General features: G+C 36.2%; 1 protein-coding gene across 2 annotated transcripts in view; it reads right to left on the reverse strand.

Moving 5' to 3' along the window:
• Nucleotides 1-27,799, reverse strand: part of ANGPT1 (angiopoietin 1) — a 246,360-nt gene that overhangs the window by 57,938 nt on the left and 160,623 nt on the right. Inside the window, exon 4 of one of the 2 annotated variants that reach the window (XM_058564788.1) lies at nt 14,799-15,028. In XM_058564788.1, the coding sequence (XP_058420771.1) occupies nt 14,799-15,028 (230 nt within the window). Of the gene's footprint in view, nt 1-14,795; nt 15,029-27,799 lie in introns of both variants that reach the window. The other variant, XM_058564786.1, reaches the window with a different exon arrangement.

Consider the following 27,799-nt stretch of genomic DNA (forward strand, 5'->3'; position numbering starts at 1 on the left):
GCTGCTCAGTCAAACCCTTGGTCATTTCTAATAGACTTTCTATTACATTTCCTGAAAAGTGTATTTCAAATCTTTCCACTTTTTTCAAGACTAAATCTCACTCCTGTCTTCTCTTACTCTTCAGATATAAATTTGTTTTATGGTTTACCATGAAGGTCAAAGCCATTTGATATAAATCTCCTCCACCTTCTTTCTCTATATCACAGAAGTCTTTGCCAATCTTTCCCGTTGCTTTTTGTGTTGACCTCTCTTAGTCCTTTTTCTACTTCTTTAATTGTTCTTTCTCTTTCACCTTCTTTAGGTTCTCTTCCTCTCCTCACCTGCCATATAGATGTCCACCAAAATTCTATTATTGGATGTCTATTCCTTATACATCTGCTGTTTTTTTGTTTTTTGGTTTTTTGTGTGTGAGGAAGATTAGCCCTGAGCTAACATCTGTTGCCAATCCTCCTCTTTTTGCTGAGGAAGATTGGCCCTGGGCTAACATCTGTGCCCATCTTTCCTCTTCTTGACGTGGGACCCCGCCACAGCATGGCTCCATAAGTGGTGCGTCAGTCCGCACCTGGGATCCGAAACCGTGAACCCTGGGTCACTGAAGCGGAGCGGGTGAACTTAACCACTATGCTACCCGGGCTGGCCCCTACATCTGCTGTTTTTTGCAGGCTATGTATCATGGTTTCAAAATTCTACACAGAAGAAGATTTCCAAGATACAAGCATTTTTGTCACTGTGTGGTTATCTTTTGACCTCCAGATCTGTATTTCCACTTGTCTGTGGGGCAGTTCCTATTGCTACCCCAACTTTCTTTTGTTTAATGTTACCTAATCTTTTCTTCCAAACGCTATGTTCTCTCTTTCTCTCACTGGTCCCACTATCCTCCCTTAGTTGTCATCAGTTAAAAACTAATGAAAGCCTAAATATAAGACAAATAGACTGAGTCTTTTAAATTGGTTTCTCAATTAAAACACCTGCCTTCTGACCCTCTTAGTTTAGTCCATCCTATATTAATTCAACAAATGTTGACAGAATATCTTCTATTTGCATGATTTTTCCTAGGCAACAGGAATATCAACATAAGAAAATCACAACCTTCCCTTAATGTGATCACAGTCTGATGGGAGAAAGACCTACCATACTAGTAGGTCTCCCATCATAGCTCATGATAGCTATGTCCATCTTTAGTGTCTTATATGATAGGGGAAAACCTACCTCATGCTGGCTTAAGCAAAAAGATAACTTATTGAATCATGTAATTGAATAATCTAGGATAGAGCTTTAGGTAAAGCATGACTAGGTTTCAAACAATGTGAATAGGAATTGGTTTCTTTATCTTTTTCTTGACTCACTTGTTGTTGACTCTCAACCTAGTCACAAGATGGCTAGCAACAGCCTCTAGGGCTATAATGTTACCAGTTTAAATATAGCACCAAAGAGAGATAATGCACACAATTGCTATCTTGGAGCACGTATCAAGTGTGGGAGTATGTAGGGAGAATACACTCTACCTGCCAAGTAGACTTGGGGAAAGCTGTTGAGAAGAGATAACACCTGAATGAACAAAACATGTTAAAAAGCTTATCTGAACTAAATTCTAAGAGCCTGGTATGCCAGTTCAAAGACGTTACCCATACCAATATCAGCAAATGAATCTAGAAAGTCTTAGGAGGGAGTTATTATTCATTCTTTTCATTTAGCCTTATCTGTACAACCAAATCTTTGTGATCTAAAAGGAAAGAATAGGGACAGAATCAGGTGCACGTCTGTCTTTCACCAGCCAACATTCAGTCAATAAGCAACCTGAGACCTGATCTCCAGGAGCTGTTGACTTTATCTGGCTCTTCCCTTCATTTGCCCAACCAATTTCAGTCCAGATGGTGTATCTGCCACCAGGCTGACTTCAGGGAAGAACCATGAAAGCTGAGGCAGAGGGTCACTTCAATTCAGGTGAACCCTCAAGAGAAAACTTCCTGGAATGTGGAATTGGTAATTCTGAGTCTCAGCAAACCTAGTAGGGAACACAGAAGGCAATTAGCCTTGCTACCAGAGACAATGTAAAAATCCAAAGCCCTTGATCCTACTCACTTCCTAATAAGTTGCTAAAAGGGATCAATTCTTCAAACATTCTTTTTAAATCTTAGGTGTGACGAATGGTTCATATCTCTCAACTATTTAGCAAACATCAGAATGTATGTGGATCAAGTTATTGGTTTAAGGATAATCTTTGTGGTGTTTTTTTGGGCCATCATTGTTAGGGAGATCATAGTACTAGGAATAGGCCCCAAATCTGTGATTTTAAATAAAACAGGTCACTGAAATTAACTGAGCATACAGATAAGTAAAATGGCATATCTGACAAGGTGCAAACAAGCACAAAACTGATTGGATTCTGTACTCTTCAGTCAGGTCTGTGGGCATTTTATGGAAAGACCATTGAAGAAACTCCCTAGCATCCTAATTTCTTTGAAAGGTCTTTTAGAAGTGGAATAAGGTAGTACCTTGCATTTCAGTAGTGTGGAAAAGTTAAAAGAAGGCCAGCAGGCAATATTCAATATTTCAATATTTTGTGGGTAGATGTGAGGGTGAGGGAGACTTACCAATGATTTTATAAATGCATATCACATACGTATAGCTACATAAATACATAAAACCTTTATGCTTCTAAATTGAAAATTTCAAAATTGGTATTTTATCTCAAATAAACATATGCATATGAACGTAAATATCTGTGAGTTGATATCTCAGAATGATTATTTTTAACCTACAAAAATGGCAATCTATATACAGATTAAATTGTATACAATATGTATGTATGCATGAGTATATATATATATAATATAAATTGCTATGTCACTATATAACAAACACATAATATATTCTATTTGTAAATACTTTAAATCTGAATTCTTTGGTTAAAGAATTCTTTGGTTAAAAAAAGCTCTCTTTTTTAAAACGTACCATTCCTTTTCTCCACAGTCCCCTCAACCCTGGTATAAGGGAACATTTGAACATCATTTACTTGCTGCATTATTACTTTAATTAAATTTTTATAAAAAGAACTCTTTCTGCTCCCATTTAAATTCTTTATGTGTATATATTTTGTAGATAATCTCTCAAATCTTAACTATCCATTATCTTCTTGGTGGAACTATAATAATTATGATCATAATAAAATCAACTAGCACTAATTGAACACTTACTATGTGCTCAACTCTGAATTTCTCATGCTAAGTATGTTTTACATGCTTCATTTCATTTAATCCTCATAAATATCTTAAGAGGTGGATTTATCAATATATTGTTTTATATATGAGGAAACTGAGTCTTAGAGGTGCTATCTAACTTCACCAAAACTTATAAGTAGTGGAACTCTTTAACTATGAAGCCAGGAATCTTAACTACTTCTTATTGGCTTCTGGAGTAAAGTCAAACCCAAACTGAACTCCAATGAGACGTCTGTCACAGAGGCCCCAGCAATACTTCTCTCAGTTGACTAGGTCACACCCAGAGTCTTGGGGGACTCAGGACAGGCCTTAATTCTGAAGGGGTACAGGCTCTTCTCACGACAGCAGGAAGTATGGGAAGAGTGACATGAGGCAGAAATGAGAAAAGAGAAGAAAAATGTTGAGAAGAGGATAGAAGAGAGGCAGAATTATCTGTGAGATGGGAACTCTCAGCAGAAATGTGAAGCAGTGATGGCCTACAACTTCAAAGCTAACACAGAATTAGGAAGTAAGAGGCCCCTGAGCAGCCATATTGGATTTAACAATGTCCCTACCCTCGAAGTCATGCTACCCAGGATTTACCCCCACTAGTTTTAGATCTTATTCTCACAAGCCTAATTACTTGACTCCCCAGTCTCTGGACTATTTGCTAGAAGCTACAAGTTTAGAGGAAAGATTGGTGTGGAAAGTGAGAGTAGGCATGTGTGTGTGTTTGTGTGGGTGTGTAGTTGTGTTCATCTTCTAGAATCAGGCAAGAAGGCAAAGAGAAAATTGATAATTAAACCTTTTTTGTGTGTATAAGGGAAAGACATTAAATTTTTTAAAGTAGGCAAAAATAAGAAATGATAATAGTTTGGGCAGTTTTTAACATAAGGGATAAATTATATTATCTATTTTTCCAAAGGCATTGTGGTATTATGATGCAAGTTAATTCATACTGATTATAATAAATTAAATTATTAGAAAAAGGTTTATTTTATTTAATCTCTTCTAAGAGGAAAAAGGGAGGAGAGAGGATAAAAACAATGCAGAAAATTTACCATCATGATACTTTTTAATTTTCTTAAAATTTTACTATTTAGATACATTTTAATTCTCTGGAGAATATATTACCCATTATGTATAACTGTAGATATATATATATACATTTTTAATAACATCAAAATATACGCATAAGGTAATGAACTGTTAAGTCTATGTGGACATGCAAAGCACCCTATGCCATAGGTGGATTTTTATGGTACTTTTTTTTTAGTGTAGAATAATTAAACATAAAGTAATTCTACATATTTCTACTTTAGTTCGATTAGTGTATTTAAATAAATTTTCTAATGCTCCTCTAATGTGAAAAGACATATATAATTGAATGTATATTCAATGCGTATTACACGTAACACAACTAATAAAAATAAATTGACTAAGTGTTGAAAATGAATTTACATACAACCTTTGTTGAATCAAATGATCATTCATTTTTCATAAAACTCATTTCTGTGTTTTCCCTTTGGGCCCCTGATGGGCAGTTATGAGTGCTACATGACACTTGCCCTTTGTTCAGAAGGTCACTTCATTAACAAAGATATTTCAGGTGTTTCATGTGTGTTAATTTCCCATGTAACATTTTCAGGCTGACTGGAATATACTGATTTTGAAAAAAAGATTTCCTATGCATGTGAGAGAGCTTAAAGGGCATGTTTTGCGCCCTATGAGTAGATGAATCTTTGATTTCAACAAGAGCCATTAAAAATGGGATGAAAGTCCTTGGGTTTTGCTGTAAACATGGAAAGTAGTTGCCAGATGCTTTTGAAAACTGACAAAAAAGAAACACTTCGCTTTGAAGTTTTAAATAAATAAAGGCTGACTGTCACCACAGGTATGTCAGTTTGATTCTTACTCTTGTGGTGAAATACACTTGAAGAATAGTACTTAATTACCAGCTGAGGTTCTACATGGGGTTCTCCTCTGAATTTAGGGCTTCCTCAGTAATTACAAGTGATATAAAATCATGAGAAGATATGGAATGATGATGGCAGTCATAAAATTCGCAGGTTTGTCTAGGACACCAGGCAAACTCTAAGGTGTATAGTACGTTTATGTTAAGTAACCTGGCAGCAGCGCTGGGACTAGAACTCAGATATCCTGCTTCTTGTTCCTTCTAGACCACCATGCCTTGCCCTCTAGATGGCATATGCCATAGCTGCTCTAAGACACTGGTGAGGAGACCTTATCAATCTAAGTCCCAGTTCTAGGGACATGGGCTAGATTAATTATGGTTGAGATTCAGTTTATTTGTGCATTTGTAAGTGTGTACATGAGGCTGAAACAACTAGCAAAATCATCCTTTAGAACCAAATCTCCACTTAAATTAAACCCACAGTTCAAATTCACTGTTCTAAAGGAACTCATGCTGTTTGTGAAAACAGAATGTTCACATCTAAAAATAATTATGAGTACATGCAAAGACAGGATAAAATTAAAAGAGGTTTGACATAATTGATATTATGTTTAATAATTTACCTTCATCATAAATTCATTAAAAATTTTATGATTTATTTATCTGTTCTTGGTAGGTCACACATTAATGTGATTCCTTATCAGAGATGGTCCCACTCAGAATGTGGACACCCAAGCCAGAGGTGGATGAGATTCCAATGTACTTAGAATTAATCATGATGTTGGTATTCTTTAGTTGAAAATAAACGATAAGCTCCCATAGGAAGCTTAAAATGTTTTTTATCAATAGTTTTAAAGGTTCTTTGCATTTTATTTTTTGAAAAATCTTATGCTAACAATCAATACTTTGTTTATATGTATTTAAGCCTAAATGTATAGTTGCAATATTTCTCAGGGTTTATTTCTTTTTTCTATCTTCTTAAAGCATAAGAAATTTCATGAGGATTTCACTCTATGGTTGATGTGATGCAAACATATTGAATGATGTTAATAAAATGTTTTTTTCTTACTTTTTCTCCGAGTAAGTACAGGTGCCATCTGGCTCAGTGTAAAGTACCATAGCTTATCTGTAACTAATGTCCACTGTCCCAATATGTCCCTGGACTTAGAAAATATCTGTTGAATTTTACTTAAGTGTGGGTGAGTCCAGGAAATGACTTAGTTAAAATTCTATTCAAAATATTTTGTGCTTCTTTGCGTTAGCCAACCAGGCCATGAAAAGCACAAGAGAAGAAGGAATGGAGTTTACTCATAGTAATGTTGGAACATCTAGGCAACACTCTTTTTTTTGTGTGGCCTTTCACCCTGGTAACTTCCAGACCCAGCTGGAACCAGGAGATATCCCTTTTCAGATAGTCTAGTTTCTGAAGTTGAAACTCTAATTCCAAAAGAGAATTAACCACAAAATTTCAAATCTCCCCCAAAAGATGTGGTTTAGAAATAGTTCATGGGAGAGGTCAAGGACTGTATTATTTTTTATTTTGTTATCATTAGTTTGGCTATCCGCTATTCACACAATTCTTTTTTATAGAAATTATGACTTTTCAAAAGGCAGATAACATGCTCCATCAAAAAGGAGAAATATACCATTTCCAAAAATAAATAGTTACTTTCCCCTTAAGCCATTGGGTTTTATGAAAGGAAGTGATAGAAGTGTGGTTCACTTTAAGGAAATTGTAAATGTTTGACATATAATTTTCTGTCAAGATAAAGAATTTCCCTCATTAAAAGGGAACAAGTGCTCACTGTAGTGTTCACCAGATGACTTCCTGTATTTTTCTTTCTCTTTCTACCTAATGTTAAATTGTGCATTACAAGTAGTCAACGAAAAACTAAACATTTAACTCAGTCAATGAAAATGATATTTTCTATTTTTATCAATGTTTACATGAGTGACATTCAAAAAGTTTTAATTTCCTCCCACCGCTTGTGATGTTTTTAGAGTCGTTCTTAACTCAAGGGACTTGCAAGAGTTCAAACTATCTCATCCCTTGACTGAATGATTTACTTCACAAACTCAATAGACACTGCACAGGAGGTAAATTCCTTTCAGATGGTAGAATTATTCTGAGAACAGAGCCAAATGTCTCCTCAGCACTGGGAAGGAAGCAAATGCCTCATTTCCCCTTTTCAGAAGGCCAGAGGACTGAAAATAATGATCAAACGCTCCATACCACTGCAATCAGCCTCGGGGAAAGACACTTTAAACCAAATAATTTAGATCATTTAAAACTTTGTAGTATCAGTCATTATGTCTTTCAGATGATGTGAAAGAAGTTTTTAAAATGAACTTCATGAGAAGCTCCTCATGATTTGAAATTTGAACTTCATATTAGGGAACTAAGTATATAAACATGCTCATGTCTCTCACTATTTATTTTTAAGTTTCTTTTATTCTTCTCTACCCTGTGTGCCTCCCTACCCAAAACTGTTACCTGTTCTTTCACATTCAAGTTTCTTGGATGTGGGTAGACAACATTTTCTGTTTTTACTTCCTCTTACTCATTTTAGTCTTTGACCTATGTAATTGAGCCATACGCTTCACCCAAACTCTCCCTGCAGAAGGTCACATCCCAGTTCCAAAATTATACTTTTCAGTCTGTTTTTTATTTATTTGACCTTTATGCTTATTTGCCACTAAAATAAGACCTTTCATAACAGGCTTTTCTCCCTGCCATAACACTGCTCGCTACTGGTTTTTCCCCTTAATTCTGTTTTCTTTTTGGTCTCCTTTTTTTTTGTTTGTTTGTTTATTGTGGTAACATTGGTTTATAACATTGTATAAATTTCAGGTGTACATCATTATACTTCTATTTCTGCCTGAATTACATCATGTTCTCATGTTCACCACCCAAATACTAATTACAATCCATCACCACACACATGTGCCTAATTATCCCCCTCTCCCTCCCCCCTCCTCCCCTCCCTTCTGGTAACCACCAATCCAATCTCTGTCTCTATGTGTTTGTTTGTTGTTGTTATTATCTACTACTTAACGAGGGAGATCATACGGTATTTGACCTTCTCCCTCTGACTTATTTCACTTTGCATGATACCCTCAATGTCCATCCATGTTGTCACAAATGGCTGGATTTCGTCGTTTCTTATGGCTGAGTAGTATTCCATTGTGTATATATGCCACAGCTTCTTCATCCGGGTCTCCTTTTATCTGTCCTTTAAAGAACTCCCAATTTTCAGTCATTGATTTTACATTCTTATTATTGTAAAATGGATTTGTAATCTTAGTATGTAAATTCTCTAAAATTGCACATAAACTTGTGCCTGGGTATTTGCACTAATTCGGAAAGAAAGGTAGGCTAGTATTTTTTTGTGGTGAGGAAGATTAGCCCTGTGCTAACATCTATTGACAATCCTCCTCTTTTTTGCTGAGGAAGATTGGCCCTGGGCTAACATCCATGCCCATTTTCCTCCACTTTATATGGGACGCCTATCACAGCATGGCTTGATAAGCCGTGCATAGGTCTGCACACGGGATCCGAACCTGTGACCCCTGGGCCACCAAAGCGGAGCACATGTACTTAACCACAATGCCACCAGGCCAGCCCCTAGGCTAGTTTTTATCAGATTCTCAAACGGATCTATAACCCCCTAACTGGTTGAGTCATTGCTTTATATGCGCCTCCAGTGACTTCATTTGCTGCATGGCTTTACCGCTTGTCTCCTCTAAAGGCACACCAATCTCTATAGTTATCCAGATTTCACTCCTGAATTCCAGATTCTTATTTCTCTGCCTTCCAGATTCTAATTGTCCTACAGTAACCTCTGTCAATATGCCCAAACCTAAACTCATTTTTCCCTCTTGAACCTGTTTCTCTTCACATGTTGTTGATTTTAAGGAATATCATCAACATACTCTCAGTTACTCAATCCCAGAAATTAGGAAGTTGTATTTGACTCTACTTCTAATAAGTCATTATTTGTTGTTGATTCTAAGTCTTCTCTGTTCACAAATTTCCCCTCCAGCTGCTTTTCCATTTGCCCCTGTTTGATCTTGACCACATTATTTCTCTCCTAGAAGATCCTTTTGAGAATCTGATGAAAATCACCACCAACTCTACCCTCTCCTCCCATCCTAGTACAGTGGATAATGTACAGACTCCAGAACCACACTTCCTGGGTTCAAATTTCAGCTTGCTCACTTGCTAGCAATGTGATATTTGGAAATTATTTACTTCTCTGTGCTTAGTTTCCTTATCTGTCATATAAGGTTAATAATAGCACCCAGCTTATAGAGTTGTTACCAGAATTAAATGAGTTAATATACGCAAAGGGCTCCGAATATTGGCTTCTATTCTCCTAAGCATTTGTTAATATTTTAATAATGGCAAAAACACCCATATAGTCCTCCTACTTCCAAACTTGTCAACTTTCTGATACATTCTTCCTATATTGTGATTGGGGTAATTTTTCTAAAATGCAAATGTCACCTTTGTCCTTATATATTGACAATGACTCCTTACTGCTTTCAGGGAAAAAAGGCAGCTTCTTCTTTTTTTTTTTTTTTGCTGAGGAAGATCACCCTGAGCTAACATGTGTGCCAATCTTCCTCTATTTTGTGGTGGGTCACCACCACAGCATGGCTGCTGATGAGTGGTGTAGGTCCGTGCCCGGGAACTGAACCCGGGCTGACAAAGTGGAGCACGCCGAATAAACCACTAGGCCATGGGGCCGACCCCAAAAGGCAGCTTCTTAGATCTCCCTCAGTTTACCTCTCTAACCTCATCTTTCACCGTTATCCTGCCTTTGATTCTGAGATTTAGGCTATTCATTTGGATGAATAGCCTAAATAGGAGCACTAACGTCCGCTCCTGTGACTCCTGGCAAACAGACATGCTGTTTGAGCTCTCTGGAGTAACCCCCTTTTTCTTTATTTTGGAGACTCAGTTATTATCTCCCCATTAGAGCCATCCCACCTATGTTTTAATCCTGAATCAACCTTTTCCAGCTATGCAACCTTGGGCAAATTATTCAAGTTCCCTGTAGAATTTATAAAATGGGGCTAACCATAGTAGTTCCTTCATACTGTTATTGTGAGGACTAAGTTAATACACATAAAGCTTAAGCAATGCCTGAATCATAATAAGCATTCAACAAAATCCTTAAGAGCCCTCTGCAGATGCTGGATTCTGCCCTCATCCTTCTGTCTCTGCCATGATTTTAATATTCCTCCTGTGTGTTTTGCTAATGGCCTGGCATCCTGGCCTCACCTCTAGCAAACAATTATGGAATATGATTGTTTATCTGTCTCTTTCCCCACCAAATTCTAGTTTCCTTGAAGCCACACACTTAATTTTATCTTTTTTCTCTTCCCAGTGGTCTGAATGGTATCTGGCATACTATAGGAACTCAGCAAATATTTGTTAAGTAAAAATGGATGAATATCCTTATCCCCAGAAGAGAATCGGAAACAGAACAGTTGTTGTATAACTATTTTTTGAATGAATGAATGGATAAATTTATGAATCATATCTTGGTCTAGCAGGATGCTCCAAGCTGATTTGGACAGTAAGACAATCAGCCCATGTAATTTTAGGATAGAGACTAAATATTATTTCCTTTTTAATTTTTCTTTCTTTGTTTTTTTATGCTTTGTTAGTAATTAAGTTCTTGATTACATAATATGATGTCTGCCTCATGTGTGCTCAATGTATGTGATGATGTTTTAATCAACTCCTAACATAGATGACTAGTGAATGTTTGATAGTCACAGTACCTGATTATCTTCCCCAAAAGAATTCCAAACCTTGTTTCCATGCCATTATCAATGTAAACTATTTAATTCCTGCAATAACTGTGAACTGCCAAAAACGTGAAGCAATCAGCTGAGCTTTGACACTATGAAAACATTGAGGGCAGTGTTTCTTTAGTGGGTAATGATTCTAAGAATAAATGTGACCAAATGTTTGCAGACAAAGGTTACACAAAAATGAACATGTTATCCAGAAGTCTTACAAAACAGATGCAATTCAGTTTGAAACGACTATTTGTCCAAGACATCACTATTGCCTGCTCAGAACAAGAGGAAGAAAGTTTGGTGAATTATTTCAGAAAATGTGTTTGTTAATTGTACTTAGCTTAAATGCATCTCATGACATTGAATGTTTTAGTAGGAAAAGTTCTGTGAAACTACATAAAAATACTCCCTATACGCAAAGATGGATTTACAGTTCCTGAACCAGACACGTGTTTGAGGAAAGGATAAATTTCTTTTTCTTGCTTTTATCATATAACTTTAGGGAATTATAAGCACTTTAGAAAGCATAAAAATAAAAATAACCGCAATTTTTTGAGCATTTACTATGGATAGGCATCAATGCTATATGTTTTATATAAATCTCTTTTAATTCTTATTACAAAGTCATCAGGTATGTATTATAATCCCATTTAGAGCTAAGAAAACTGAAGCTAAAAGAAGCTGCTTGGATGACTGTCAACAGTCAGACACTCTACAGCATACTAGAGCATTATATTCAGACATTTTCCATGAAAGAAATTTTATTTATAGATAGTACTTAATAAATTTGTGCTGAGTTAAATCTTGTCACTTGGAGGAGAAGGAACTAAAGTTTAATGAGTCAACTATGTCATGTGCTCTTTGCTTTTATATGCAATATCTAATTTAATTCTTTCTCTATCACTGTGAAGTAGAGACAATTATCCTGACTTTATAAATGATGAGGCAGCTTCATTAAGGTTAAATTAGTTGCCAGTGACAGAAAAAACTCACTAAAAATTTCTTCTCTTGCCTTGTAGTATTACATTCAGCCTATCACCATAAATGACTGCGTCAAGTTGGAACCAGAGGACCCTTAAGATCTATTAAAATTTTTGGCTTTTTGGATTATAACAGAGTTCATGATTATTTTGGAAAATCTTTTAGAAGAATACTCTTTGAGTTTTTAAAATATACATTTTAGAAAATTGATGCATTTATTGTGGTGTATTGATTTAGGCATCTTTGCATATACTCAAATTTAAAAGTAGAATATTTACACATAATCCTTTGATAAATAACAAATCCATTTGATAAATGAATTTTTGGTCATAAAATTAGGGACAAGTTCTAGGGCCGCCTGGTGGCATAGTGGTTAAGTTCATCTGCTCCGCTTCGGAGGCCCAGGGTTCGCAGGTTCAGATCCTGGGCGTGGACTGATGCACCGCTTGTCAAGCCATGCTGTGGTGGCGTCCCATATAAAGCAGAGGAAGATGGGCAAGGATGATAGGCCAAGGCCAATCTTCCTCAGCAAAAAGATGAAGATTGGCAACGGATGTTAGCTCGAGGCTAATCTTCCTCACACACACAAAAAAAAATTAGGGAAAAGTTTTTACTTATGTGTTTTAGAATTAGAATGAAATAAAAGTTCGTTTTAGTAACTGGCATTTTATCCAGTATTGTCATTTAAAATTTTAAATCCACCATAACTAAACACTGTGGCACCAGTGAAAATGAAGATATGCAGAGAATTAAAATCTTAATGGAGACCTTAGTGAGAGGAACTTTCCATTTTTTTGTCTCTTATGAGTCCTTAAATGACCAAATATTTAGTTAGAATACTTAACTGTGAGATTAAAGAAAGAAAAAGATTAACAAGAAGCAAATAAAATATATGGTTATGAGAGCACAGAACACATTGGAAAATAGGGTAATAGGCTTACATCACGATCACAAGTCCTGTAGTTAAATCAGGATTTATTTTAGGATTGTATCATTAAAAGGAAAATAAATATCTAGAGGCCTGAAGTATTAGGCAATTTCTGTCTCTAGTATTACTTTTTTTGGATATGTTATATCATAGAATAGATCGTTACTCTTCTCATACCCTGAGTGGATGTCATGGGGAGCATCTGTCAGGAATGCCATTGTAATTGTTCAATAAATGTCTGTTGAATTGAACACATGTTTGGTTGCCTGATGTTGCACCCAAACTCCAAACCTAGCCAGAAACTTTAATTCTGAAGTCACCCCCTCGCCTCTAAAAGTTTAAGGACATATTTATTAGATAAATACTCAGAAAAGAAGAGAAATTATGATAAGCAGGCAGACATATGAGCTCTGTGAGAATCACCAGGGCTTGATATTTCTAACATCATGAAAAAAAAAACTACTCAACTCCATGTGCTTTAAGTCTCCTGATGATAAGAAAAATATGTTTTCAATCTTTCCCCAAATGTATTCAGTTCAATACGAGAATAGATATGTCTCATATTAATACTTAATTTCCAAATACTCATGAGTTCTATTAACATTCTCTGGCAAAATCCTATGCTTTCCTTCCAGTGGACTCTAACTCAAGGTTTTGGCAGCCTCTGACTGATTAGCAGGTTTTTTCCTTCCCAATCACATTTCTGAGCACACCCAAATGGAGCTCTGGGAACTCACTGTTTAAAAAATATTCTTTACAAAGTATATTAAGGGCTTGTTTAGACTATTTAAAGGAGATATAACTCAAGGTAATGGAGTGTAATAGAGAAATGTGAAATGTCTTTAAAACAAGATCACTTAATACGGAGTTATCCTCTATATTCATATCTATACATGGAAGTATAGAATTGAGCTAATTTTTCATATAGCTGAAGTCCGCTATTAAATTAAAGGAATCTCCATATTATGTATATTGCATATGCACACTGAACCTTTACATGAATGGTCACATAAGCCACAGCTTAATGACAATCATAACTTTCAGATCTAAGTGGTGTTCTCTTTCACTCATCACCATTTACTATTCCATCTTTACTCAGAGAAAGGCTGACTAACAAGCAGAACTGCAGAAGATGACCTTAAGCTCCAAACTTTGAAAAGCTCTCCTGAGGCTCAGGAGAGGTTCTGCCTGAAGTGGACAAGTGCACACAGAAGCACTCATTCAACAATGTTGGGTGGATGGATGGACAGATGGATGGATGTCTTCTAAGGAGACACAGGCCTGCAATATTTCTAATGGTTAAATGGCTCCAGATATTTTAGTGATATTAAAAATTTGTATTTCCACTGTCAAAAAGACACCCCAGAATAAATGTGCCTAGATGGCCTGGTTAGGTCCTCTCTGCACAGAACTAAGCATGAGTGATCTTAACAATGACTTTTAATGACAAATATTCTTTCTCCCTCATAATAGTTATCGGGAACTTCTATATCTCCTTTTCTCTGCAGGCAATTCCTCCCTCTTTCCTTCTGCAAAAGAGACAATTAATATTAGTTTTAAAATGGGAACTGTCCTGAAACTCTCCCCGGTACTCTGAACTAATCTTTAACATTGGCTAATTTTTGTCCTGTATAATTTTGTCTAACACCACAACACCAAATATTTACCCATGATAGTACAGTAGATTTTATCTAAGGCTAAAAGGACATAGAAAGAAAGAAGAAATTAGAAAGTTCTTTTAGAAAGATATTGTGAATTCATGATTCAAGTTCATGAATATATTCTCTGAAGTTAAAAACATGAGAAAATTGTCAGTGCAAACTTCATGAAATGCTTCTAAGAATAAAGTTCTTTTGCTGCTTTTACACAGCAATCAACGCAATGTAGAATGTTATACTGAATATTATTTACTCCATATTAAATATTTACTATATCCACATGAGAAAGAAATTCTTACCACCTTCTTTAGTGCACAGGTTGACAAGGTTATGCACTGTGTCCATCAGCTCCAACTGCTGCTTCTGAAGGACACTGTTGTTGGTGGTGGCTCTGCTCAATTGTTTCTCCAGTTCCTGGATTATATATGTTTGACGAGTAACCAAGCCTCGAAGATTCTCTTTCTCTTCCTTTAAGGTATCCAACTCTTCCTTGTGCTTTCCTTCCATTTCTAAGATTTTATGTTCTAATAAACTACAAGGAAATGAAGATAAGATAAAAATGCTATACAAAAACATTGTACAACTGGTTCCTGAGTTTATTTAAATTTGGAAATTTTAGTTAGGTATTTCACTATGGAAATTGTTTTTAAGTGAGAGACAGAATATATATATAAAATATATATTTTAAAAATAGGAGTTACATATACAACATGTCAAATGAAGAATTATTAGACTAGTTGTTGTCAGAGTAATGTTTATTTACTAAATATAATTTATTTCCTGGGGTTTATCTTATATCCAGAGTAGCTGACTTGGACCCAAACAATTACCGTCTGGAGAAGTTTCATTAAGGAAATGAATCCAATAAAAAACAGAATAGTTCAGGAAAACAAAGTATGAACAAAATATAGAAACTATTTTACTTTGCTTCATTCATTTGGGATTCTCAGAACATTAACAGTGATTAAATTTCATAATAGTTCTGTGGGGTCAGAGAATAGTATATTGATGCAGAAAACACAGGACCAGAAAGTAAGCTATCTAAAGTCACAGTGAATTAGATTTCTTGGGATTTTTGAAACCTGGTCATGTATCATAACCACTAGCTTTATCTCTCAATCTAAGCCTCAAAAGGAGGCCTAAAGGCACCACAAGTTCCCAATCACTGAATAATTGATTTTGAAAAGGAAGACCATTAGACGGTGGCAAAGTCTTACAAAAGGATTTGGGATGCTTTGCTCGGGGTGATGTGATCTTCAACTGAGAACCTTCCTTCTCTCAGAACTCTTCAAAGGATACTCCCCTTTCCTATTGCACATTAAAAATGATAGAGAATGCAGAAGCACTCTTGGATCCTAGCAACTGACTGGAAATAAAAACCATTTGCATTTTATAGAGTGTATAATATACTAGTATTCCTCAGAGAAAAGCCTTATTCAGTTTTCCCAGTTCCACTTTCAGAAGGTTCGACCAGTCCTTAGATTACAAGGTGTCATTCAAATGTAACACACCAGACTAAGGCACTTGATTTACCTTGGAGAAATATAACACTGAATCATTCCTATAAGTTTTGAAAAAGGGGACACTAGGGAGTGTTTTAAATTTAATACTTAAATCATAAAATAGAGCATGTTTGAAGAGCCAAATTTTCCAACCCCATGTACTGGGAGACAAGCTGGAATATCTGATCGTCCTTCACACAGATTGGGAAGTGTGGAGAGAACTGCTCATGGGCATTCCAGATCTTTGCCAACAAACCTGTCCCCCAAAAGAATGTGGCCCAGAATATAGGAGGAAAGTTGCCCATTGAACCAAGCTTGAAAAATGCTGGGATGCTTCTATGTATAAGACTTTACTAATTTACAACACCTTTGGTAGCATGCTCAGATTCACATACGAAAATTTCACATAGAGACCCATTAGGGGCAGCTCTGTGACTTCTGCAAGATAAGAAAAGCCACACCTTTGTCGGGGCTGGCCTGAAGGCGCAGCGTGTAAGTGCTTGTGCTCGGCTTCCCCGGAGGCCCGGGGTTCACAGGCCCGGATCCCGGGCGCGCACTGACGCACCGCTTGTCAAGCCTTGCTGTGGCGGCCTCTCATATAAAGTAGAGGAAGATGGGCATGGATGTCAGCCCAGGGCCAATCTTCCTCAGGAAAAAGAGGAGGATTGGCATCGGATGTTAGCTCAGGGCTAATCTTCCTTACACAAAAAATAAATAAATGAAAACCATATATATATAAATATAATATATATTATAAAAATATATATTATTTATAAAAATAAATATATATTTTTATTGAAGTAACATTGATTTATAACATTATATAAATTTCAGGTGTACATCATTGTATTTTGACTTCTGTATAGACTACATCATTTTCACCACCAAATGTCTAGTTTGAGTTCCTTTCATTCTACGGGACACCAACAGTGAAAGAAGCCCTGCCCTGACTGATCGTTAAGCAAACTCAATTTTGATAGATCTTGGGTATAGTGATTCCGGGAAAACGTGATGGTCATTTATGTTTTTTAAAACGTTTTTTGCAAATGAAAAATTTAGGCAAGAAAGTCACAGTAAGATGAAAGACAGTATCTCTAAGGAGTAGGTACGATTCATTGTCTTTTAGTATTTTCTTCTGTGTCAATAACTTGCTGTTGGAGAAGTTAGCAGTTAAAAAACAAATAAAATGGGGGGCTGGCTGGGTGGCGAAGTGGTTAAGTTCACACGCTCTGCTTCAGGCAGACCCGGGTTTGCGGGCTTGGATCCGGACGTGGACCTATACACTGCTCATCAAGCTGTGGCAGCATCCTATATACAAAATAGAGGAAGACTGGCACAGATGTTAGCTTAGGGACAATATTCCTCAAGCAAAGAGAGGAAGATTGGCTACAGATGTTAGCTCAGGGCCAGTCTTCCCCATCGAAAAAAACAAAAACAAAGAAAGCAAAACAAAATACAACAAAAATACCTTCTCTGTTGGTTAAAAAGTTCATCCCACCCACTGGTTTAGTGATTAGTGTACTTGATGTGGATCTCCAAGGAGGTTTTCTCTGTACCTATTAATTTTTGGCCTTTAGATTTGAGAATTAATCACAATCGATGCCTTAGCTCATTCTCAGTTTACTTTTTCATTATTTTTGTTTCTCCTCACAGGGTAATGATCAGATGTAAGATACCCATAATACAGAGTCAGTTAACCTGTAAGAAAATTGTCTTTTGAATTTACAAGAGTTATAGTGTACTACCAAGAAACCTTAGAATTAACTATTAAAATGATAATAATGTAAAGATTAAAATTTGAATGATATAGTCATATAACACAGGATAAAAATTCTGAATTATCATTTTGTTCCTGAAACAAGATGAGCATTGGCTTTTCAGTTTTCCTAATTAGTAGGTAACACTCTGGTTTGAAAAATATCATATTATAGTTATAACTTGTATCTATTAGTTGCTAAGTGCCAATAGTGGTCTCAGCACTATGTAAAAAATAAATGACACTATTCCTACTCTAAGGACTTATTTTTAGAGAGAAAACCTCACATAAAAAAAATAGCAGCTATAAGAAACTTCTGTTTCAGACACAATACGTTTTTTAAATTTTTGCCTCAACGTTTTTCTGCTTTCTACTTTTGACGCATTCCTTGTTCAAGAGGGCAGACACTTAAAGATGGCTAATATCTGAGATGTCGATAAAGGAGTTTTGCTTTGTTCTTTTTGTTTTTCAGGATTATTTGGAAAGAGCTGAGAATGGGAAGTTGATCAAAGAAGTCCTGGTTCCAAGGGAAACAATTCTGGACACTGGCTTGTGGAAGAAAAGTGCTGCATTTTCTGAGTTAAAGGAATATACACTTAGCATGTTGGAAAGAACATTAATTTTCATAACTCACCCAACAACCTTTAACATACCATGGCTACCAGGTATCAAAAGACATCAACATAGCCCGCCATCTTAAAATAGATATTCATGTAAAGTAAAGAAAGGACTGCTCACAGACATAAAAAAGCCTATTCTGCATCACAGACATCTCACAGGATTTGGAATGAAATACATGCATGAAAAAATAATACAAAAATTATTTCAGACAAATTGGAAACATGACACATTTTTTCCCAAATGGCAGGTCTTACCAGTTAATTATCTCTTCCAGTCATTTTCTCATCTCCTTTCTTCAATTGGAGTTTCTTTAATAGCTTTTGTACTCCAGTAATTCTCTATTAACTTTATTTATTAGGGATATCCTTTATACTAATGATCACATTTTAGACTTCTTCAGGCAAGACTGATCTCTTTTTGACTGTTTCATTTTCTTTGACATTGCTCGTCCCTCCCTTGCATCTTCTCTTCGTATTTTGCTTCCAAAAAACTATTCTCTTCTCTTTGCTACTTCTCGTCCATTGGTTATCACCTACTTGGGAAGTCAGCCCTTCCTCCTCACTATTTCCAAACTGGTTTAAGTCCAAAACTTTCTCGCCAGAAATGTTCGTATACTATCTCTACTTATTAATCACACACTGTAATATATCATTATGGTCGTATAGCATTTTAAAACCCTTATCTCCTTTGATTCTTAAAGCAATATAGTGATATAGACTGAGTAGATGTTACAATCCTCAGTTTATAGGTAAGAATCTAAATATCTTGTCCAAAATTGTGCACATATTGTGTCAGAATCAAGATAAAAAGCCAAGTCTTCTAACTCGTCAGACTAGAAATCTGCCCATGACATCCAGTGCTGTCAAAACCAGCTTTAGAGTCTCATCTCTGTGATTTAGTATAATATAATCTCTACTTATTTCCACCCATTTATATTTTACGAGGAATCAAGACAAAAACTTAACATCTCCTTAATATTTGCTGCTCTCCATCTGGTTATTTTGGGAGCTTGTCTTTCACAATATTTCAACCTATCAATCTTTTCCACATATAAAAACAAAATTTCCTTGCCAAGCCAGGTTTTTTTTTTTATCTGAACTGAGATTTTCTTAACTCCACTCTGCCTTAACCCTTCTGCCATCAAGTTTAATTTTCTTACTCAAGATATTAATCATATTCCATTTTGTCCTGAATCATTTTATTGTTTCTCTTACATTTTCCCTATCCCAGGTCAGTTGGGAGAGGCCATTTCAGCTAGGCACAGAGATCTCTACATATAAAGATTGATCTGAAGGACAACATTACTGCTCCAACGTTCTAAAACCAGATAGGCAAAGTAGTCATATTTTCCCTTCAGCAATAAGTTTAGTGTAGGTTTAAATGCATAATCCAAAACCTGGATGTCGATTCCAAAATCCAGTGCACTGTTTTCTAGAGTCCATTCAGTACATTTTAGTAGGCACTCCATTGTTAAGAATTCTAGTGTCAAGTTTTGGGGAAGCCTAAATTAAAATAAACAGCTTTTATTATGACACATCTTTTAGGATTAGTGTTCATAGAGCAACAATTTATGAAACTGTGCACCTAAATCTATTCAAATTGACCTAGAAATGCAAAGACAGAGTTTCTCACAGGATTCTCAGTACTTCCTGTTTCCCATCTTTCTGGAAACACTTTGAGAAGAGACATGCACTGAATTTTGGCACTTAGCTTCTAGTTTGAGGCAGAGGTGCACTTTAATGAAGAATAAAATAAACACAATAATCTAGGCCTTGAACTTCAGTAAAAGGTTCTAATTGAGTGTATACAAAGCCCTATTTAAAGTTTTTGGTTGACTTTTCCCCCTCATTTCCACAGTCTGCCTCCTCCAACATATCTTATTGGAAATATTTCAAATCATTGAACACATCTTGAAACTTTCACAGAAAAAGCTCTCTCTTTCAAATTGTTTCCCACAATAGAGTTCTTAAGATAGCAGCCAATGAATTCACAGCGGTGACAGTTGCCTAAGCTCTATGTGTGTAAACATAGCCCTTAAACAAGGAGGAAGATGTTGAAAATATGGAAAACTTCTCAATTTTATCTATCTGAACCTATTTACAGATGTTTCAATTTTTTAATTATTTTTAATATGTATTATTTTTAATATTTTTAATATGGTGTCAATATGTGTTGCATATATGGGTTTTATACAGCGATTTTTCCCCATTCAAACAAGGGTGTACTAAGTTCAGGTTAAATTTATACTTGAAGTTTCTAACTTCAACACAGTAAATTTTCTCTCAAAATATGAAGTTAAATAATTTTCCAATTCAAATGTGGAGCAGAAGCATAAATTACCACAAGTAAACATTGGCAAATAAATTTTTTAAAGTTTGGTGTAAATAAGAATAAGCTAAATATGTTGTGAAAGCCAGAAACTAAGAAGAAAAAAATAGATACACTTCATGACATAAAACTATAATACTTCATAAAAAATAGGTTGAACAATAAATGACAAACCAGAGAAAATATATGCAACATATATGAATAAGTTTTAAAATCCATTAAAGAGCTTATATGATAAACAATCTAATAGAAAAATGAGAAACATACATGAATAGGCCAGTCACAGAAGAAGAAATGCAAGTGGTAAATAAACATGAAAAGATGCACAAGCTAACCTCTCAGGTAGACAAGACAATAGCTAGCAAGGTTTGGGGAAATCAGAAAGCCCATGCACATGTGGGGAAAACGTAAAAAGTGGACATAATTTGTCAATATCTATGAAAATTTTAAATAATCACACAAAAATTCTAATAAATTGTAAATTATAGGGCATCTATAAAAATGAATGAGGTATATCTGTAGTTACATGTCTAATATATCCATGATAAATTATGATGTAAAAAAAAACCCCATCATTTAAAAAGTAGTTACAATCTATACACATACACATTCATCATATAAATATGTACTTGTGCGTGCATGTGATTGTATATGGGTATGCGTCTCAGTAAACACACACATAAATGTGCACACTCTATAGACACATGTATATCTTAGTATATTCATTGAAAAAGTCTGGAAGAATAAGCACCAAACTGTCATTCTGCTAATGATGATTCTCTATAGGGGGTGGTGGTGGTGAGGAGCATGGAATTAGGGAGAATTTGACCTTCGATTGTATACACTTCTATATAATTTAATGTTTAGATCAAGTTTGTGTTATTTTTTTTTATTAATCAGAGAGATGTGGTAAGCAGTCATGAGTCTAGAAAGGTCTGGGAAGATAATGTCCTGGAGATTAAAAATTGGGCTGGGGGGCTGGCCCTGTGGCTTAGCAGTTAAGTACCCATGCTCCGCTACTGGCAGCCCAGGTTCAGATCCTGGGTCCACACCGACGCACCACTTGTCTGGCCATGCTGAGGCGGCGTCCCACATACAGCAACTAGAAAGGATGTGCAGCTATGACATACAACTATCTACTGGGGCCTTGGGGAGAAAAAGGGAAAAAAAAAGGTGGAGGATTGGCAATAGATGTCAGCTCAGGGCCAGTCTTCTTCAGCAAAAAAGAGGAGGATCAGCATGGATGTTAGCTCAGGACTGATATTCCTCACAGGAAAAAAAAAAAGTTTGGGCTGCATTAGTGAACCTCAGAATGTGGACTGATATGCTTGGGTCCCACGCAACGGGCTTTTGGGGATGCAGAATAGCAGTATAAACATCATCTTATTTTATTTATATTAAGAACAATTACATATTTACAATATTTAATGTAAACACTATGTAATTTGTGTTTTCCATTAAAAATATTTTTTAGTAGTGTGTGTATGTGTGTGTGTGTGTGTGTATACAGATAAATGACATTTGTTGGGACAGAGCTACTGGGACATTTGCCAGTTCATCATTCATTCAACATTCAAAAAGCATTTAATACTATAGATACCATGCGTAGAGAATTATGCCTGGGAGCATAAACACAAAGATAAATAAAACACCATCTCTGTGTTCCAGAAGGTCATAGCCTAACAGTAGAGGGATAGATAAACACACACACACACACACACACACACATACAAGCACACACACACACATATTACAATGTGATGGGAGAATTGAAATAATGGGGGAAAAGGCAAGGTACAGTGTTATCACATACGTTTTGATGAGAAAATCTATTTGGCAGAGTCAGAGAAGAGTTCTTGGAGGGGGTAACATTTGCACTGAGTTTTGAAGGGTGGACAGGAGTTTGTGAGTTGAATAAAGAACTACAGGGGGGCTGGCCCCGTGGCTTAGTGGTTAAGGGCACGTGCTCCGCCACTGGCGGCGTGGGTTCAGATTCCGGGCGCGCAGTGATGCACCACTTTTCGGGCCATGCTGAGGCGGCATCCCACATACAGCAACTAGAAGGATGTGCAACTATGACATACAACTATCTACTGGGGCTTTGGGGAGAAAAAGGGGAAAAAAAGGAGGAGGATTGGCAATAGATGTTAGCTCAGGGCTGGTCTTCCTCAGCAAAAAGAGGAGGATTGGCATGGATGTTAGTTCAGGGCTGATCTTCCTCACACACACACACACACACACACGCAAAACTACAGAGCATTCCTGACAAGTCAAACATAAAACACATCTGAAATAATATCAAATCTTCAGTATGAGTCTAACAACTAACATGATTAAACATTATGTATGTCAGACACTGTTCTCAGTGCTTTATATGGACTAACTCAATTAATCCCACATCAACTCCATGCACTGCTGTTATCATCATCCCTGTGTTACAAATTAGGAAACCAAAGCACAGAGAGTTTAAGTAATTTCCCCAAATTCACTCAAATAATAAGTGGTAGAGTTGGTTATAGCAGGATCAAGGAAAAGTGAAACCCAGGTGGTCTGGCCTCAGAGCTCATGCTCTTAGCTAGTAGACCATGCCTTCTAAAATATAAGAAGACTTGTGGAAGTAGGGGTACAAAATTAGGCTTATAATGATCATGGACTGTGTTCTGTGCTAAAGAACTTGAACTTTCTTCAGTCAGTTACAGAGAATCATTAGGAGGTGGGGCAGATGCTGTCTAGAGAGTAAAAACTTGGGCTGAATTAGTGTGTGGGGGAACCTAAACAAAAGCAAAAATAGCCTGACTCGCATTTCAGAAAGAAGACTTTGGCAGAGCTCTGGATGACAGGTTTGAGAGGCATGAGGCTTAAAGCACAGAGGTCACTGCAGTGGCTGAGACAAGAATTAATGGGAGTTTGATCTAAAACATGGTCAGTGGAAATAGAAAAAGAGGAGAAATTGTAAAAATATTCAGGAGATGGAATTGAGAGCATCAACAGTGATCGGTGAGGAATCAGGGAAAGGAAAGAATTAAGGTGACCTTGGATTTCCAGTTTGATTCAGAATTCTATTCCACTCTAAAATCCTAAGGTTAATAAAATTTAAATGAAAAAAATGCTGTATACCATTAAATTCATTTTTTTAAAATATGAGAGGGGAAAAAATGTTCTCCTCAATCAGTGTCTGGAGGTGTTCCATTTACAAGGTATAGAATAGAGTCGTATAAATTCAAATACTTTTCCTTGATCCTTTCTATATGCAACTAACATAATTCAACTTAATGCTAGAAGTTGGCAAGATTTTACTTTAGTATTTTGTAAAGAACTTATCAAATGGAGGATGGCTTTAATTAAAAAGACTGTGACAACTTTTCATTCCTTTAGTCATATTAAGTATTAAAAATCAATACTTTATTATGCCATTATAATACTTTGCTTATAAGTTATAATTTAGTATCCTGAAATTACACACACTTCAATCACTTAAAATTAATTAACTTAATAGCTTCCCATAAACTTCAGCTAGAAGATAGATGAGGCTTGTCAAAGAAGTTCAGTGAATTCCCAAGGTAAAATAGTTTATATTTCCTACTCCAGTATTAGGAGGAATAAATAATGATCTATGTAGGAATAGGCCAAAAACAACTAGCTTACACCTTTCTTCAAATTTATATTTGTTTGTGTTAAGAGGATAACTTGACAACCACATCAATTAATCTTGAGGCTGCATCATGTTGAAAAAATATTTTTATAATAATTAAGACAGAGAATCATCATGGACGTAAACCCTAATTTTGCCATACACTAGCTGTTTGGGTCATGGGCAAATTACTTGACCTCTGTAAATTTCTGTATATATGAAATGGAAATAATAATAGGTTCTTTGCAGAATTAGTTGGAGGATTAGCAGCAGTGTATGTAAAGCACCTGGCACAGATAGTCACCTGATACTAGACAGCTAGACAGCAGATGATTTTGCTAACACTATGTCGGAATGGTCATCATATGTGTAGTTTCACTTCACTCTGAATGGTCTTACTGAAGATTTCACTAATATTCACTTTGCATATTCAACATAAGTATCAAGAAAACCTAACTGCTCCATCTTTGTACACATAGAATGCTGAGCTCCCTTCCTGTACAAGCTGGTGAGGCAAAAGAATTTCTTTTGGAATATTTTTTCACCTGTGCTCCCACCTTGGAAAAAGTTGGGGTTAAGTCAGAGAGGGGCAGACTCCTTGAAGCTCAGTCAGCTGACCAAACCTTTAGACTAAAAGATCCAGTTACACATTTGGTTTAGCCAAAGGAATTTGCATTTTGACATCTTTCCTTGTCCACCTCTTTTCTAACATTTTGAGCAGATGCGGCAGGAAACATACTGGAGAAATCTAATAAAAGTTGACAATTACATGTCCCACTTTGTGGTCACAGCAATCCCCTATGTGCAAGGTAAATATTAATGCTTCCCATTTCTTGGGTTCTTGATTGTGAAATTTCAATTATATGATCCCTTACTTCCAAGTGCTGTTTCTTGGAGGTAAAAAACAAAACCAAGTTTTGAGATTAGGATAGCATCCAACAAAAGAAAAAAAATTTTCCTAAAGAAAACAAACCAGAAGCTTCTTGGAGTCACCCCCCACTAGACTGTTAGGAAATCAAGTGGTAGAGCAAATGTTGTTAATCCTATTCCTGCTTTGTGTCTTTGGCCATTTAGGGGATAAAGAAGAGAATCTAATGAGGTCAAAAATCCTTTTTCAATCCTACAAGTGATGCATTTAATTTGTCAGGATGTAAATCAGCAGGACTTCTCAGCATGATTATGTGGTATAATCCTGTCCATAAAATATTCTTCCTTATTCTGCCAAAGAAGCGATGGACCCGCCTAAGGTTCAGCTCACTGACTTGGCAGCTGAGGCCCCATCATACTCAAAACTGGTAAGTCACACACCCAGACACAACCCTGACATTCCTTGGGGAGGAAGCAAAGCTTAATTTAGATAATCCCCTTTGCAAAGTGTATTAGCTGATCCAAACCAGACCTGGCCAACTAAAGGCATGTTGCTCCTACATTTCAGAGATGCCTCAATGTAGAAATAGCTTCTTGTCACATTTGGAGCATTAAGATTCATTTAAGGACTAGGTAGGGATGATCAATAAACTATTTTAAAATATATAAACAGCTTCATATTTGACTTTGACCTTCTATCCACTTAAATGGTGGGGTGAGCACATTTCTTTGTGGCTCTAGAAAGTGCTTGGCAGAGTTCCTCTGATTCCATTTCACATATGAAAATAAACAATAACAATAAACAGAATAGGGAAAGTATGCTGTGTATCACAAATGGATACTTTTGGTTTACAGAAAGAAAAACACTTCTTTCTAAGTGGTTCATGGAAGAATATGCTTGGTGTAAGAAGAGATGTTCCACCACCACTCTATTACACACATTGGACCCTTCAACGGGAAGACACAGATAACTGTAGAGATATGGCAATGGGAGGAGATACAGTACATTCATAGAAAGATAACACCAGGAACCACATGTGAGGTAATGTCATACTTGAGGGTCAAAAAAGAAAGAGGTGTAGAGTAGGAGTAAAAGATGTGTGTGTAAGTTTTTGTCAGCATGAGCACAGAAATAAATTTCAAATTAAAACTGATATCCCTGAATTCATTGTGAAACACCTATATTGCTGGAAAAGGGAATTGTTATAATCCTGAAAAAGTTATGACTAGCAATAAATGATGTGATTCATATATGTAAGAAAACCTGAATTTTCCTAAGGAATTAGAGTTCAACAAGGAAAAAAAATTCATCAGCAGAAGGCATGTATGTGCTTGGGATCAGGAGTCAGATTCCTCTGAGAGGCGGTGGCACATGGAGAAACTCCTTCTACTTAACTCCTTCTCTTTTGAGAGCTCGAGCCTTGACTCAGCTTTACTAATCGAATAGAGAGAACAACCTTTAAGCAATTTCCCTTAAAAAAGGCAATTTCTCTTAAAAAAACAGTATTTCATGGTGAGAATCCCATAGTAAAAAATGATACTAGGTGCCATATCAAGAATCATGATGGAAAGACAAAAAATCCAAAAATAATCTGGAGATTATTTTGGTAATCTGGTAGAAGGGATATATTCTTTAAAAAAGAAGAAGAAGAAAAATAAGATTAGAGAAAAAAAAAAAATGAAAGAAAGACGGGCTGGCCCTGTGGCGTAGTGGTTACGTTCCCATGCTCTGCTTTGGCGGCCCAGGGTTTGCAATTTCGAATCCCAGGCATGGACATACGCATGGCTCATCAAGCCATGCTATGGCGCCGTCCCACATACAAAATAGAGGAAGATGGGCACAGATGTTAACTCAGGGCTAATATTCCTCAGCATAAAGAGGAAGATTAGCAAGGGATGTTAGCTCAGGGCTGATCTTCCTCACCACAAACAACAACAACAACAAAAAATGAAAGAATGAATATGAGAAGGAGGGAGGGAAAGATAGACAGAGACAAGGAGAGACGAAGAGAGTTGAGTATAAGTGACACTTAAGGACAGCATTTGTTTTTGTAGTTAAGAAGTGAGCCCTCTCAGGCGTCCCAGTTTGTTTATGATAGCCTGACAGCTAAAGTGTCAGATGTAGACTAGGGGATAATACATACCAGCAAGGGAAGAATTGAAGAAGGTAAATTCATGCTGACAATTTTTTAAAAGATAGATCATATGTGGTAACATACCTAGTGAGAGATGGATTAAAACCACCCTAGGTTACACCTATAAGATGAAATGCCATGCAGTTATTAAGAATGTTAGAAGGATATTTATTGATTAGAAAAGATATCTATCACCAAAGAAAGCAGGCTGCAAAACCATGTGTATAGCATGATTCAGCTTTTTGTGAAAAATATATTTAAATATAATATACAGCTACATATGTAGCTCTCTCAATGTTTTGGGATTCTGGTTTTCAATTATATTTTGTGTACATTCTCCTTTTTCTACAATAAATGTGAGTTATTTATATAATTATAAAAACAGCCTAAAAATAAGGTAAAATTGTCATTGTTTTAGTTATTCATTCTTTTTTTTTTTTTTTGTGAGGAAGATCAGCCCTGA

The sequence above is a fragment of the Diceros bicornis genome, chromosome 21, assembly GCF_020826845.1.
Source record: "Diceros bicornis minor isolate mBicDic1 chromosome 21, mDicBic1.mat.cur, whole genome shotgun sequence".
Classification (NCBI taxonomy): domain Eukaryota; kingdom Metazoa; phylum Chordata; class Mammalia; order Perissodactyla; family Rhinocerotidae; genus Diceros; species Diceros bicornis.